Source organism: Tursiops truncatus, chromosome 1 (genome assembly GCF_011762595.2).
Source record: "Tursiops truncatus isolate mTurTru1 chromosome 1, mTurTru1.mat.Y, whole genome shotgun sequence".
Lineage (NCBI taxonomy): Eukaryota > Metazoa > Chordata > Mammalia > Artiodactyla > Delphinidae > Tursiops > Tursiops truncatus.
The window spans coordinates 177,050,549-177,066,487 of NC_047034.1; the positions used below are offsets into that span (position 1 = coordinate 177,050,549).

General features: G+C 45.4%; 1 protein-coding gene and 1 non-coding gene across 2 annotated transcripts in view; one reads left to right on the top strand and one right to left on the bottom strand.

The window, feature by feature from the left end:
* Nucleotides 1–1,060: 1,060 nt before the first annotated feature.
* TRNAV-UAC (transfer RNA valine (anticodon UAC)) lies at nt 1,061–1,133 on the top strand. Its single transcript has one exon. It is a non-coding gene; the product is annotated as a tRNA-Val (tRNA).
* A 10,008-nt stretch (nt 1,134–11,141) lies between these two features.
* CA6 (carbonic anhydrase 6) overlaps nt 11,142–15,939 on the bottom strand; it is a 30,379-nt gene continuing 25,581 nt past the window's right edge. The window contains exon 9 of the mRNA XM_033843747.2: nt 11,142–11,681. Coding sequence (XP_033699638.1) covers nt 11,632–11,681 — 50 coding nt within the window. The 3' untranslated portion in view covers nt 11,142–11,631. The remainder of the gene's footprint in view (nt 11,682–15,939) is intronic.

Genomic DNA, 15,939 nt, shown 5'->3' on the forward strand with positions numbered 1-15,939 from the left:
TCTGGCATCAGAGCCTCCTAGGTTGTCTGTCTGGACCAGATTTTCAGGTACTCCCCCTGCCTCTTGATAAGATCTTGGATTTCAACACTGAAAGGGGCCTTAGCTGTCTCTTAGTCCCTGTCCCCAGTAGGAATCCCTCGTTCAACATCCCTGCAGTTGTTATCGGACCTCTTCTTGAATGCCTCCATTGACAGGCAGTTCACTACCTCTAAAGACAGCCCATTCCAGCATGGACTCTGGAGACAGACTTCCGGGCTCTGCACTCGGGTGAGTTACTTAACTTCTCTGTCTCATTTTCCCATCAGAAAAATGGGGATAATAATAGTATTCGCACCTGCCTTGTAGGATTGTCGAGAGGATTGTATGTGTCAACGTGTGGAGGGCAGACACCCTCCGCGTGCTCTGGCTAACACTCTATGTCCATGTCTGCCTTCCTTCTCTTCACCTGAAGGCACTTTTCTGAGCCCAGGTGAGTCCGAAGAGCTGGGTGGTGGGTGCCCTGCACCGCTGGCTGATGGAGGTTGTGTGTAGATGCTCCGGTTTCCACAGCCCCCGCCAGGTCCATCTGAGTGTGTTCTACATGTTTCCTCATGTCCCTTCTGGGATTAAAGCAACAGATGCCTGTTGGTAGCTGGCCCCAGAACACACCCTTCATGGGCTCCTTGCTCTTTCCAGGATCATTTCTCCACTCCCTTGCCGTGTTTTCTTCCACTTTCCAAATGAACTCCTTGCCCTTGACTCAGGCTCTGCTTCTGGGGAACCCGAACTAAGCCAATGTTGAAAGCACTTTGCAGAGCGGCCGGCATGAAGTGCGTGCGTATTCATGTTAGCAACTGGTGTCAGCAGCTTTATGCCATAAAACACTCCTCCTACATTGATCCCAAACCTTCCTCATTGCAGGTGGGCCCCATGGTCCTCACTTTTGTGTTTGTCCCATCCATTGTCCTGTCATAGACACCTTCCCGGCATCTCCGTAAGGATGCTCACCCATTACATTCCCCCTTGTCATTCAGTTTGTTGCGTTTTTATGTCAAAGTTAGATACCACCATCTCTGGGACTTCCCTGGTGGTCCAGTGGGTAAGACTCCACACTTACAATGCAGGGGGCCCAGGTTCGATCCCTGGTCGGGGAGCTAGATCCCGCGTGCACGCCGCAACTAAGAGTCTGCATGCTGCAACTAAGACCCTGTGCGGCCATTACATAAATAAATAAATAATATATATTTATAAAAAAGAGAGATACCCCCGTCTCAACCACCTTCTGTCCCCAGAGTCTGACCCTAGGTCATGCCCTTGCTCCAGAAGGGGAGCCCCGCTGATCAAGAACATTTTCACCATCATTCCCGTCATCCTGATGGGAGCTTCAGAGTGGTCCAGGCCTTTGAGCTGAAAGACTTTTCTTGCTGGCAGTCTGTACGTGCACAGACTGGTGGGTGCTTGTGCCCTGGCCCTGTGCTTAGGTCACCAGCTGGGGGAGGATCTGTGTGCTTTGGTTTCTGAGAGGGACGGGTCAACACCATTGGCCAAGGTTGGAAACAGGAGTGGACAGGGTTCAGGGCTCCTGCTGATTCTCCTGACTTGGCAATTAGAGTCTTTGCTTCCCTGTGAGGGCACAGAATGTGAGCAAGTAAGAGAGTCCCAGACTCCAGTGCTTATTCCCCGCTCTGCCTGTCACAATCCCTTAGTCCTCATTCTCAGGTCTCGAAAGGCTCCAGTCTCCTCAAACTCCTAGATACGTCCCAGTAATGACTTTTTAAAAAAAAACACTTACAAATTTGCCATATTTCCTCTCCTCCTTCTTTGTGGATATATTTTAAAGTAAATTACAGACATCATGAATTTCATCCCTAAATACCTCATTATGGATCTTTTAAAAATAAAGTCATATTTTTATTAAATACTTTTATTTCACATAAAAATTTTTCAAATATCAGTAAGCCCTTCATATCATTTAATATTTCTGCCATGTTCAAATATCTGCAATTGTCCCCAAAACATTTCTGTGTGTGCTCCTGTCAGGCACCAGGAGGGGCCATTGAAGTTTCTAGTTGGTTTTTTTTTTTTTGGTTTAGCTGGGTGTATGTGCTTTTCTATTGTTTTTATTTTTGAGTCCTTTTAACAAACAGATAATATGAATTTGAACCCTGAAGCCAGGGAAGGGCCAGCTGGTGTTTATGAATATTTGCTCAAGGCCCACCTTCTCACCCTCCGCCTAGATCTGAGACCTGGATGCTGTCTCCCTTTATTGGGTGGACTTGTGTCCTGCTCTCCCTTTTGCTGAAGGTATTCTCCCCAGGGTCCCACTTTAGATAGGGGTCCCTGTTCCAGTTCTCCATCTTGGGAACTTCTCCATCTTGGTTGCCGAGCCCAGAGGACAGAATCCTGGAGCTTCTGGCGCCCACTTTGAGGGACCACTTTCGTGAGAACAAGGCCAGAGGGAGGAGGGCAGGGCTGAGGGAGGATGAACTTAGTTCTGACGACATGGTGTGAGCTGGAATCCCACCGAGCCTGAATTTTTTTGTGCTTCACCTGAATTTTTCAGTTCAGTGAACCAATAGATTTCCTTTGTTCCTGAAACCTGCTTGATTTGGGTTTTCTGTCTCTGAAAACAAAAGTCCTGAATGAAATAGCTTCTTAAGGAACAAAGCAAGTCAGAGAAATTCTTCACAGGTCACTGGAGATTCAGACCCACACCCCAGTGCAGACTTCTGGTAAACTAGGTAAGCGACACTAGCAATTCTCAAGTGCTACGTCAGCATGACCTGGGAGCCTGTTACACATACGGATTCTAGCCCCCACCCCCAGACCCCCTGAATCAGAAACTCTGGAGTGGAGCCCAGGAATCTGTGTTTTAACAAGCCTTCCCGATGATCCTAACCTAACACAAGGCCCTCACTCAAGTCTCACCCTTGGACCCTGTCAGCATTCCACTTTAGAAAGGTTGTTTTGACAGCAGCTGGATTGGAATTGAGCAACCAAGTGTGGAAATAAGGAGACTAATGAGGAGGCTGCTTTAGTAGCCCAGGGAAGGGATGATGGACTTGAAAGGGGTCAATGGAAAATAGAGGTAACCGGAGAGAGTTAAGAGGTATTTAGGAGATAAAATCAATGGGACTTAGGAGTGGATTGGATGGTGGGTGAGGAAGAGGGAGATGTTTAAAAGGTTTGCTGTTTTGTTTTGGTTTTGTTTTACATCGTTCATTGGGTGCATTGTGCTACCATTTAGAGTTTGGGGTCACAAGAAGGATACTGGGTTTTGTGGAGGAAAACCCTGAGTTTAGTTTTGTGCATGTTGTGGTTGAGTTCCCCCAAATTCTGGGATTGGCTTTGATTGGGCCACTTGGAACCCTGTATCCCTGAAAACAACCCTTGTGGCCAACAAGGATGGAGCACGTGACTGACCACCCCACCCAAAGCGCGTGGACTGAGTGTTGGGGAGGAAGAAGAGAATTAGCTGCTCCTCACAGAGACCTCTAAGGAAGGGGGCTCTGGGTCAGGAATGGGTATTCCTGGCACCCTCAGCCAGTGCTGTTGAAACACCAACTTGATCACACCACCACATCTCAAATATACGCTATAGCTACTCTTTCAACTTATATTTCATACTTTTTAATCTTGAATTCTACATTCAAGCAACCAAGACTTGCTTTCTGTTTGCATTTGCCTGGTATGTAAGCACTCACCCCTGTATTTTTAGCCTCTCTGTGTCTTATGTTTTAGACATGCTCTAGATTTTTTTGTTCTTTGATCTAATCTGAGAGTCTTTGCCCTTGAATATCAGAGTTTAATCCATTTATATTTGTTATAATCAACGTTTTGCTCTTTGGCATCTTATTTTATGTTTTGCTTCTTATATGTTCTTGCTATTTTCTTTTTCCAATTTCCATTCTTTTGCTATATTGATTAACTTTGCTTATTTTTATATACACATTTGGAAGACTTGCATCCTAATTTTATTTTACTAACAATGCCCACAGACCCCCTGAGGCCCATATAGGTGCTCAAAATCCCAGGTGTGGTTCCTTCTTCCTGTGATGGAGGGTGGGATCCACAGGTTTATCCATGCACTCAGGGCTCTCAGAGGTCCCAGGCCATGCCCCCTCAGCCACAGACAGTCCTGCCTCTGCCCACAGAGCTTGGCCCCTGAGCTGTCTGACCTTGGCTGTGTCCTCATATCCATTTCACTTTGTACCTCCCCTACCACCACCATCCTTCCAGGAACAGCCCCACTGATGCCCTAGCAAACCTTCTTCTGTGGCCCCAGAGGTTCCTAGATTCAGATCCAGAGCCCAGTAAGGAGATGAGGCTCAGTACGGTGGCCTCACGGCCCACCAGGCTCAGGTGGAGGTTCCTTTGGCTCAGTTCTGAAGCCCTTTAAACCCTTGGCTTGGACGACAGACCACGGGTCACCACAGAGAAAATAGTTTCCAGCGCCTTCTCACCTTCCAGACCCTCTTTCATCACTGTATCCATGAACCCTCAAGCCAACCACCTCAGGCCCTCACGCAGTCAATCCTAGCCCTCCAGCAGCCTGTGACACTCCAAATTACTCCCACCTCTTCATCCTCATCAAAACCACCATTCTGGGGCTTCCCTGGTGGCGCAGTGGTTGAGAGTCCGCCTGTCAATGCAGGGGACACGGGTTCGAGCCCTGGTCTGGGAGGATCCCACATGCCGCGGAGCAACTGGGCTCGTGAGCCACAATTACTGAGCCTGCGCGTCTGGAGCCCGTGCTCCGCAACAAGAGAGGCCGCGGTAGTGAGAGGCCCGCGCACCGCGATGAAGAGCGGCCCCCGCTTGCCACAACTAGAGAAAGCCCTCGCACAGAAACGGAGACCCAACACAGCCATAAGTAAATTAATTAATTAATTTTTAGAAAATGCATTCTATGAACCTCTTTAAAAGAAAAAAAGAAGAAAACACCATTCTGGGGCTTCCTGGTGGCGCAGTGGTTGGGAGTCCGCCTGCCGATGCAGGGGACGCGGGTTCGTGCCCGGTCCAGGAAGATCCCACATGCCGTGGAGCGGCTGGGCCCGTGAGCCATGGCCGCTGAGCCTGCGCGTCCGGAGCCTGTGCTCTGCAACGAGAGAGGCCACAGCAGTGAGAGGCCTGCGAACCGCAAAACAAAACAAAACAAAACAAAACACCATTCTAAACCCAAAGGAAAAGTATCACAGTCCTTCACCTTGCAAATATTTACTGGGCTTGAGCTATGCCATTTAATTCACACTAAGATTTAAATAACTGGTAACAGCCTAATCTTTGAACTCCCCGTAGTGTTTTCATTTTCAAAGAGAAGCTTGTGGGTTTTTTTTTTTCAGTCTTAATGATATTCTAGGTTTAATCCAACATATCTAAAACATTATTTCAACATGTAACCAACATAAAAATAATTATTACTGAGATATTTTGACATTTTTTATGCTCAGTCAGTGAAATCCCAGGACATCTCAATTTGCACCAGCCACCTTTCAAGTGCTCGATAGCACATTTGGGGATTCAAAGAGAAGCATGTTGACGATAAAGGATTTTTAATCTCTGATGGTATAAACTTCTGACAGAAGCCCTGTGGTTCTCCTCAAGTGGGAAATGAGTAGAAAAAAACTAACCTAAGGAACAGGAGGCCTGGCTCTAGATCTTGCTCTGCCATCTGGTACCCGAGGCACCTGGAGCAAATGGCTTAACCCCCTCACCTCTGTTCCTTGCTCTTAAACGTGCGTGATATGGGTGCCCTATCTCGTGGGTACGAATACTGCATCCTGAAGGGTGAAGTGGAGCTCACCAGGTGGAGAGGCGGTGACAGAGTGAGAAGCACATATGACGCCCTCCTTGTTGTACGTGAGGAGGGGGCACTGCCTCAAGGGACCCTTCCATGGATGGTGGGTTCTTTCATCCTTGACAAAGGCTAGTGGTCCCATCTGGTATTTTTGATCCAGGGCCTAATGATGGCTCTGTTTGCCCACGTGTGTCTCCTCTAAGAAAGATGTGATCAGCAGGTTTCTCCCGCGTCCCCCCGAAAGAGGGGCCAGTGCTTGAGCAGCCCACCCCGGAGCAGTGGGGGGCCTCTCTCTCTCTCAGCTTCCACCCCCAGGAGCCTGTTATGCTATTAGCAGTGGGGTGGGGAACTCTGGAGCAGGAGCCAACGGGACATTTACCATGTTTCTGGGAGATGCTGGGGTCCTGACACCCTAAAACTCAGCCTAGGGGTATTCCTTGGTGGAGCTGAGGCTTCTGAGCTGCAACCCCGAAAATGAACACCATGCCTCTTCCTGATTTGTTCCCTAAGTCAGTTCCAACAGTCGAACGGGTCAACAAGAAAGTGGTTGCAACCCAGGACTTCGAGTTCGCGCTTCCCTACTAAGATGCTGTGTGTCAGAGCACGCTATCTTGTCCCAGTTTCTTCAACTGGAGATAAACCAGGACCTCCAGCATCCCTGGTTGCTTCAGAGGCTCCAACAAAATAAGACGTGTTGTGTCTTAGTTGGGGATTGTGTGTTTGTGGAGAACAAAAATGCAATCATGCTTGCTCAGTCAAGACCTGGGGCGGGGGTGCGGGGGGCGGGATTTCCAAGGGCAGGAAGTACGGCCCATACCAGTGGTCACCAGCAGGTCATCATCACCCCCCACCTCAGCCACGCTGACCCCCCTCTCTGAGGCCTGGAGGTCCTTCTCTGCTGCTCTCCAGCACCTGCCTCCTTCTCTCTGGACACAGCTGTCCCTGGGAGGGCAGGGTGTCTGCTCCTCCAACATCCACTTATGTGAGGTGTGGGGTTACCAGGTGCCAGTCCTGGGCCCCTCAGTACGGCCTCATGTGAGCTGGGCCTCAAGTCGCTAACTCAGGCCTGAGAGGGGGCATCTGAGTGGCCAGCCTTGTCCATTCAGCGGGGGCAGGGGAGGTGGCCCCCCAGGTGACAAGAAGTTAGATGGGAACGGTTGGGTTTCTATCATCCAGGGTGACGGTGCTTTGAAATTCTAAAAGCAGGACATAGGGGCAAGAGGGACCATAGCCCAGAGCAATCCCACGTCTTATTGTGTGAGAAAGGATGGTAGTCCAGGAACATGCATTGTGTTGTTTGTCCCTGACATGCCTGTAACTTACAGGAGACCTTTAGGGGTCCTGTGTATCCCAGTTTACCAATAAGAAAGACGGGAGGGGTGGACGGGATAGCCAAGGTCTCCTGGGCACGGACCTCGCCATCCTCAGAGTGGCCACTGGAGGGCAGCAGCTTCCCTGCAAACGCAGCCCGTCCGCTCAGCCTTCTAATCCGTCCTCCGCAAACACCTTTGCTTTAGTTAGTTTTTCACAAAATGGCACTAACACAGAAGGCCTTTGGGGAAATTTCTGGCACTGGTGAGAGAGGAACATCAGCTGAGAACACCATGGAACAGCTAAGGGGCCGTTTCTAAGGGATATTTTGTTTCTCAAAACTTTTCTCGAGAACCACGAACTCACAGAAACCAGTTTGGGAATTCTGAAATCCCAGGGCCCGCTAAGGGGGGTGGTCTTCCCAGCTTCTGCTCCCGGGGGACCCAGCCTTGCCCTTGACGGGGGCAGTCGGCCAGGTGACTTTCTTCCCACTGACAACCAGCAGCTGTTTTTAAGGCTGTTTAAAAAGCAGATTCTTTCTGCTTTCACCGGGAGAGGATGTGTTCTCCATCCTCAGCGGCTCCCAGGAGAAAACTTTTGGAAAACAAAGTTGACAGCAATTTAGTTTAAAAAGTGTTCACAGTGACAATCTAGAGAAATAACATTAGCCCCAGATTAATACCACCTAAAGCCATTTTATTTTTTTCCTTGGGTGTTTTTTTTCCTTGGGTGTTTGGTGTTTGGGGGAATTTTGTTATCTTAGTTGGTTTTTTTTTAGTTTTTAAACTAAATTCATCCAAATTCCTACTCTGTGTCGTTTGTAATAGTGAAAAGTTAGCATCATAAATTAACAGTAAGTAATAATACGATTAAACAGTAGTATTTATAGTTTCTATAAAAGTTATAAAAATAGCAATTGATGATTAGAAACTTTCATTTTCAGCCTTTCAATAAGGTCTGTGGGAACTTTGGGTAACTTTTGAAGCACAACATAAATGTGAGTGGGTTTTAATTTTATGTAATTAAAATGTCCCTAGAAGCTGGGTCAATGCTGAGTCTGACTCCTGCCTAGCTCATCCCAAAGCCTCCACCAGCCTCACACCTTGTACTTGGAGTTGTGTGTCTCCCCAGAGCAATGTCTCAATCCGCTGGTGGCCCAGGGAGGCTGCAGAGAGCACGTGGCTCATCCAGCCCAGGGATTCATTGGAGAGGACCCTGGAGACCACCACGATTCTACCCGCAATGACAGTGCCCCCCCCTTCTACATGACACATCTTGTCCAGAGTCATTTTACAACCTCTTCCCCCATCCACAGATGCGCCTGCCCTAAATGACCACACAGCAATGGGCCCAACCCTGGTATCATAGTTCAGGAGGGTGAAGAAGCAGCCCACTGCAGTGCTTCATAAGAGAGCCAGGGTCATCTCAAGCTCATTGTCAATCTCTAGGTTAAAACAAAAGCTGGTCTGGTGGCTTTTGTGGAGATGTGAGTAGAGAAGCATAGCAAGAAAGAGTAAGAGCCTATGCCCTGCATTCAATGCAGGGAGAATAGCATATGCAAAGGCCCTGAGGCTGGACCGTATTTGGTATGTCTGGTATGGCCAGAGCTCAGTGAGCAAAAGGGAAAGTGGTGACAGAAGATGTCCAGGAAGTAGCCAAGAGCCAAATTATGTAGACCAAAATTAGGGCTTTGGAATTTATTCAAAGTGTAATGGGAAACCATTAGAGGGTTTTGAGTAGGAAAGTGATTCCATATTTTAAAAGGAATAAATAGTAATTAACGAAGAGTAATGACCAGCCATGTATCCACCACCCATTTTAAGCAATGTCATTACAGACACAACTGAGGGCTCTTTCTTCCCACCCCTCCCTCCCCATGCTGGATGCAACCACTACTCTTGTAATAGGGAAGAACAAATCTGACTCCATATTAAATCTGTTTCTTTTACTTTAACCTTTGTATTCTAGTACTTTTGCTTCCGGTTAAGAATGTTGCCTATAGCCTGAAGTATATAGGATAGCCTATTCCCAAGGCTCTGACCTTTAAGGGTATAACACTTTTCCATTCATACACAGATAAAAAGTTACAGAACAGAGAATAACATTTTTCTTGTTGGAGGTTTACAGGAACATCATGACCTGACCCACGTGGACAGCTGCAAGAACAAAGGATTCCAACACCAAGAAGTCTGCAACGACCAACAATGCCCCTCCCTCACCTTGCCTTTTAAAATGCTTTGCTGAAACCCTTTGGGGAGTTCAGGGTCTTGGGGGCACGAGCCCCCCATTCTCCTTGCATGGCCCTGCAACAAATCTTTCTCTGCTCCAAACTCTGACATTTCGGTTTGTTTGGCCTCACTGTGCATTCAGTAACATTCTGAATTTGGAGTTTTTCTTATGAATCACCTTTACCGTGTATTTTTAAATACACCTTAAAATTATGTAGGTATATAATTCCCTTGTTATTGTTCAGCTTTTATAAATAATACAACACTATATTTTTCCTGCTACTTATTTTGTTGCTTGTGACTTTCTACCATGTTGGTAGGTGTAGTTCTGGTTCATTCATTCTTTACTGCTGCCCAGTATGTTATTTTACGTGATCCTGTTCAAAATATTTCCCCTATTTTTCAATTACAAGTACTGCTGCTGCGAACACTTTTGTTTCTCATGCATATACGCAGGTTTCTCTAACGTAAACCCCTAGGAGTGGGGTTTCTGGGTCATAGGATAGGCACATTTTGCAAGTATCGTCCAAGTGCTTTCAGAGCTGTTGGAGCAGCTCACACCCCCACCAGCAGGAGGAAGTTTGCTCCACAACCTCAGCAGCATGTGGTATCGTCAGATCCCAATCTGGGGTGTGAAATGGTATCGCATTAAGCTTTTCATTTTTATTACCTTAATTACTAGTGAGACTGAGACTCTTCACGTATTTATGGATCCTTCCCATCTTCTCTCTCTGTAAATTGTCAGTTCATCCCCTTTTCTGATTTGCTCTGGGGTTGCTGGACCTTTTTTTTTTATTGGTTTTTAGGATTCGTTTATACAGTCTGGATTCATTCATTCAGCACCTTTTCATTGAGCACCTTTATGCGCCAGATACTCCTCTGAGGTCCTTGGAGTTCATTGTCACGGAGCTTATATCTTCTTGGTGAATACACGTTCTTCTATCCTCTGAATTTCCTGAAAACTGCCTGTTATAGTTAAAGCCTTAATTACATCCAGGTTCAAAAAAAAAATTCTCTTTGCCACTGGTCCTCATGGGCAGTGCTGGGTACTCCAAGACGTCCAGAATGTCAGCTTGTTCCACGTCAAGTGGCGTTAACCCTGCTAAGTGTCCTTAAATCCATAGTATGAAGACCCTGTCAACCTTCCATCTGCAGGTGTGAGGGACCAGTGATGATCAGCTCTTGGGCCCATTTGTTCATTCAGTTGCAAGATGATTCTTTCTGAACTTAATAGCTGGAACTGCTCCAGGAAGAGCTTCCTTTCACCGCGTGCAGTGGGTTGGATGGCGGCCCCCAAAAAGATACGTCCATCTAGAAACTGTAGACGTGAACTTATTGGAAAAAAGGATCTTCACGGATATAATGAAGTGAAGGGTTTTGAGATGAGATTGTCCTGGATTATTGAGATGGACCCTAAATCCAGTGACAAGTGTAATAAGAGAAAGACAGAGGGACACAGACACAGAGACGAGGAGGAGGTGAGGTGAAGACGGAGGCAGAGGCTGGAGGGATGCAGCCACAAGCCAAGGGACACCTGAAGCCACCAGGAGCTGGAAGAGGCAGGAAGGATTCTCTCCTGGAGGCTTTGCGGGGAGCGTGGCCCTGTCCACACCTTGATTTCAGATTTATAGCTTCCAGAACTATGAAACAATACATTTCTGTTCTTTTAAGCCATGCAGTTTGTGGTCATTTGCTATAGCAGCCATAGGAAACAAAAACAACCAACTATGAGGCTACTGTACTTTGAAATACAATTTGGACAGGAAAAGCAGGACAAATGCTTGAGTCTCCCCCTCTATTTGCCGATTTACAGAATAATAAGTGGTTTCCCTGGCAACCTCCAAATTTGGCCAATGAGTTTTATTTTTTTATTATTATTATTATTATTTTAATTTATTTTTGGCTGTGTTGGGTCTTCATTGCTGCACGTGGGCTTTCTCTAGTTGTGGCGAGCAGGAGCTACTCTTTGTTGCGGTGCACGGGCTTCTCATTGCGGTGGCTTCTCTTGTTGGAGAGCACAGGCTCTAGGCGCGTGGGCTTCAGTAATTGCAGCACGTGGGCTCTAGAGCGCAGGCTCAGTAGTTGTGGTGCACGGGCTTAGTTGTTCCACAGCATGTGGGATCTTCCCAGACCAGAGATCGAACCCGTGTCCCCTGCATTGGCAGGCAGATTCTTAACCGTTCTTAACCACTGTGCCATCAGGGAAGTCCTGGCCAATGAGTTTTCCTTCCTTTTTTTTAGCACCATTATGAGTTCATGTCTTTCTATATATTTGCTGCGTTTCAATCCATTGCAGCTATTCTTCTTTTTCTGATATTATTCTTTTTGATGCTTAAGTTGTCTCAGGAGCCGCTTCAAGACGATCCCTGTTCAATATATGCAAATCAATCAATGTGATACACCATATTAACAAATTGAAGAATAAAAACCATATGATCATCTCAGTAGATGCAGAGAAAGCTTTTGACAAAATTCAACACTCATTTATGATAAAAACTCTCCAGAAAGTGGGCATAGAGGGAACCTACCTCAACCTAATAAAGGCCATATATGACAAACCCACAGCAAACATCATTTTCAATGGTGAAAAACTGAAAGCATTTCCTCTAAGATCAGGAAAAAGACAAGGATGTCCACTCTCACCACTATTATTCAACATAGTTTTGGAAGTTTTAGCCACAGCAATCAGAGAAGAAAAAGAAATAAAAGGAATCCAAATCAGAAAAGAAGAAGTACAACTGTCACTGTTTGCAGATGACATGATACTATACATAGAGATTCCTAAAGATGCCACCAGAAAACTACTAGAGCTAATCAATGAATTTGGTAAAGTTGCAGGATACAAAATTAATGCACAGAAATCTCTTGCATTCCTATACACTGATGATGAAAAATCTGAAAGAGAAATTAAGGAAACACTCCCATTTACCATTGCAACAAAAAGAATAAAATACCTAGGAATAAACCTACCTAGGGAGAAAAAAGACCTGTGTGCAGAAAACTATAAGACACTGATGAAAGAAATTAAAGATGATACCAACAGATGGCGAGATATACCATGTTCTTGGATTGGAAGAATCAATAATGTGAAAATGACTATAATACCCAAAGCAATCTATAGATTCAATGCAATCCCTACAAATTACCAATGGCATTTTTTATGGAACTAGAACAAAAAATCTTAAAATTTGTATGGAGACACAAAAGACCCCAGATAGCCAAAGTAGTCTTGAGAGAAAAAAATGGAGCTGGAGGAATCAGACTCCCTGACTTCAGACTATACTACAAAGCTACAGTAATCAAGACAATATGGTACTGGCACAAAAACAGAATCATAGATCAATGGAACAAGATAGAAGCCCAGAGATAAACCCACGCACCTATGGTCAACTAATCTATGACAAAGGAGGCAAGGATATACAATGGAGAAAAGACAGTCTCTTCAATAAGTGGTGCTGGGAAAACTGGACAGCTACATTTAAAAGAATGAAATTAGAACACTCCCTAACACCATACACAAAAATAAACTCAAAATGGATTCAAGACCTAAATATAAGACCAGACACTATAAAACTCTTAGAGGAAAACATAGGAAGAACACTCTTTGACATAAATCACAGCAAGATCTTTTTTGATCCACCTCCTAGAGTAATGAAAATAAAAATAAACAAATGAGACCTAATGAAACTTAAAAGCTTTTGCACAGCAAAGGAAACCATAAACAAGACAACCCTCAGAATGGGAGAAAATCTTTGCAAACGAATCAACGGGCAAAGGATTAATCTCCAATATATATAAACAGCTCATGCAGCTCAATATTAAAGAAACAAACAACCCAATCCAAAAATGGGCAGAAGACCTAAATAGACATTTCTCCAAAGAAGACATACAGATGGCCAAGGAGCACATGAAAAGCTGCTCAACATCACTAATTATTAGAGAAATGCAAATCAAAATTACAATGCGGTATCACCTCACACCAGTTAGAATGGGCATCATCAGAAAATCTACAAACAACAAATCCTAGAGAGGATGTGGAGAAAAGGGTACCCTCTTGCACTGTTGGTAGGAATGTAAATTGATACAATGGAGAACAGTATGAAGGTTCCTTAAAAAACTAAAAATAGAATTACCGTATGATCCAGCAATCCCACTACTGGGCATATACCCAGAGAAAACCATAATTCAAAAAGACACATGCACCCCAATGTTCATTGCAGCACTATTTACAATAGCCAGGTCATGCAACCTAAATGCCCATTGACAGATGAATGGATAAAGAAGATGTGGTGCATATATACAATGGAATATTACTCAGCCATAAAAAGGAACGAAATTGAGTCATTTGCCGAGACATGGATGGATCTAGAGACTGTCATACAGAGTGAAGTAAGTCAGAAAGAGAAAAACAAATATCATATATTAACCCATGTATGTGGAACCTAGAAAAATGGTACAGATGAACCGGTTTGCAGGGCAGAAGTTGAGACACAGTTGTAGAGAACAAATGTATGGACACCAAGGGAGGAAAGCCACAGTGGGGTGGGGATGGTGGTGTGCTGAATTGGGTGATTGGGATTGACATGTATACACTCATGTGTATAAACTTGATGACTAGTGAGAATCTTCTGTATAAAAAAATAAATAAAATTCAAAAACTAAGAAAAAAAAAAAGACGGTCCCTGTGTCTTCTGGGCATGACCCCAGTAGACTTAGGTAGATTTCTTGTTTGCTGGCCTAAAAAGATAACCCAGGTTCATCTTGTGTATCCTCGCCCCAGATCTGGAATCAGCCACTTCTCCAAGGAGCCCTGGTTCCTATTAGTGGGAAATAACATTGAGAGACCACTGTCTGGATATAAGGGTGTTCATTGCTATGGGGTTACTGTTGCTTCTACACCTGAGTGCACAAAGCGAGGAAATACCTGCTTTTTTTTTGGCCACGCAGCACAGTGTGCGGGATCCTAGTTCCCTGATCAGGGATGGAACGCCCACCCCCTGCACTGGAAGCATGGAGTCTCAACCACTGGACCACCAGGGAAGTCCCAATATGTGCTTTTAGAAAGAGAAAAATATTTTATAAATTATACTGATATTTCCAATTCAAATCTACAAATACAGGGCTTTTACTTAGCTTTTTTTTTTTTTTGAATTTTTCAATTTTGTTTTATTTTTTTATACAGCAGGTTCTTCTTTTTACTTAGCTTTTTAAATTTTATATTTGGATCTCTATGTTCCTATGCTGAAAATCATGCTAATCTGACATAAACACAATTATTTATGTATATATAGTAACATATTATAGTAATTACACACACACACACACATCCGTTCTTCTTGTCCTTAGGATTAAACCTCGCTAGGTATGATAGTAAAAATACTGTGTTTAAGGAAAAACTCTTCTCTCTGTGTTTGTGCTACCAACTCAGTGTATGATTGTTCAATCATTTTACTGTGTTTTTACATTGTAAGTTAACTGAAGTTTTAGGGATTTTAAAAATCCTTTAAATTTAATTTAATTTTATAACTATTTAAAACTAAGATTCCAAGGTTAAAACTACCAAACAGGGTGCCTCCAGAAAAGTCCATTTCCCAGCCCACCCTACACCCTGTCCCGTGCCCACCAACCCCCTGCTTAGGTAACCATTGTAATTAAGTTTGGTTCCTTTTTCCCTTTTTTTCAACCTTTATCCAAAACTGTAAAAAATGTTTAAAATGTGTAGTCCTGAGCTTCAGATGCTGAACTACAGCCTCACAGGCAAGTGGGGAGAGAGGGTCAGGATGGAGGTTCAGAGTTCCTCCCACCCCCGTACCACGCTCCCGGTGTGGTACAGGATTAGAACACCAGGGCCCTATGGAGGATGGGACCCCCTCTCTCCTAGCACCAGACCAAGACCCCACCCACCCCCCCGCTACCCTTCCTCTTCAATGGAGAAGACACAAAATTCCTGAAACTTGTACGGGAACCTGGAGCATGGTGCACGTGGCAGGCAGCTAGCTAACCAGGGAGGGTCAGCGCTGCCCCCCTGCTTCCTGGCGGGCAGGATGTGAAGTCAGATATGAAAGTGCTTTGGATACGATGAATAACGACATGGAAGAACAAAGATAGTAATGAGAGCAGATAAAGGGATTCAGAAGAATGAGGGTGAGCTCAGTCGGAGATGAGCAGGAAGCTGAAGAAGGACGAGGAAGGTCCTCCGTGAAGAGGATGGTAACTGGCCGGTAAAGGTTAGCGGCCACTCTGCGGGCTGCTCCCCAGGCTTGTCTTACTTACTCAAAACCACAGCCCTAAAAGACAGGTAATTTTATTATCCCATGTGACTAGTGACAGCAGACACCATCGGACCAACAAGGACACGACCTCAGGGAAGCCCTTACCCCTCCCCCCAGCCCCCACCCCCACCTCCTCTCCCGGGAGCCCGCCTCCTCCCTCTTCTGTCTCTCTCTGACTCACTGGGCACGATCACTGCTCCAAACGTCTCCACCCACACGTTCCTAACGTAAGAGGAAAGCACCAAGTCCTAACCGCCGGACCGCCAGGGAATTCCCAGGTCTCTTTCCTTTTTCTTAATCTTCGTCCTGGAAATCCCTCCCACCTTGATTTCTACCCCATCACCTGGGTCTC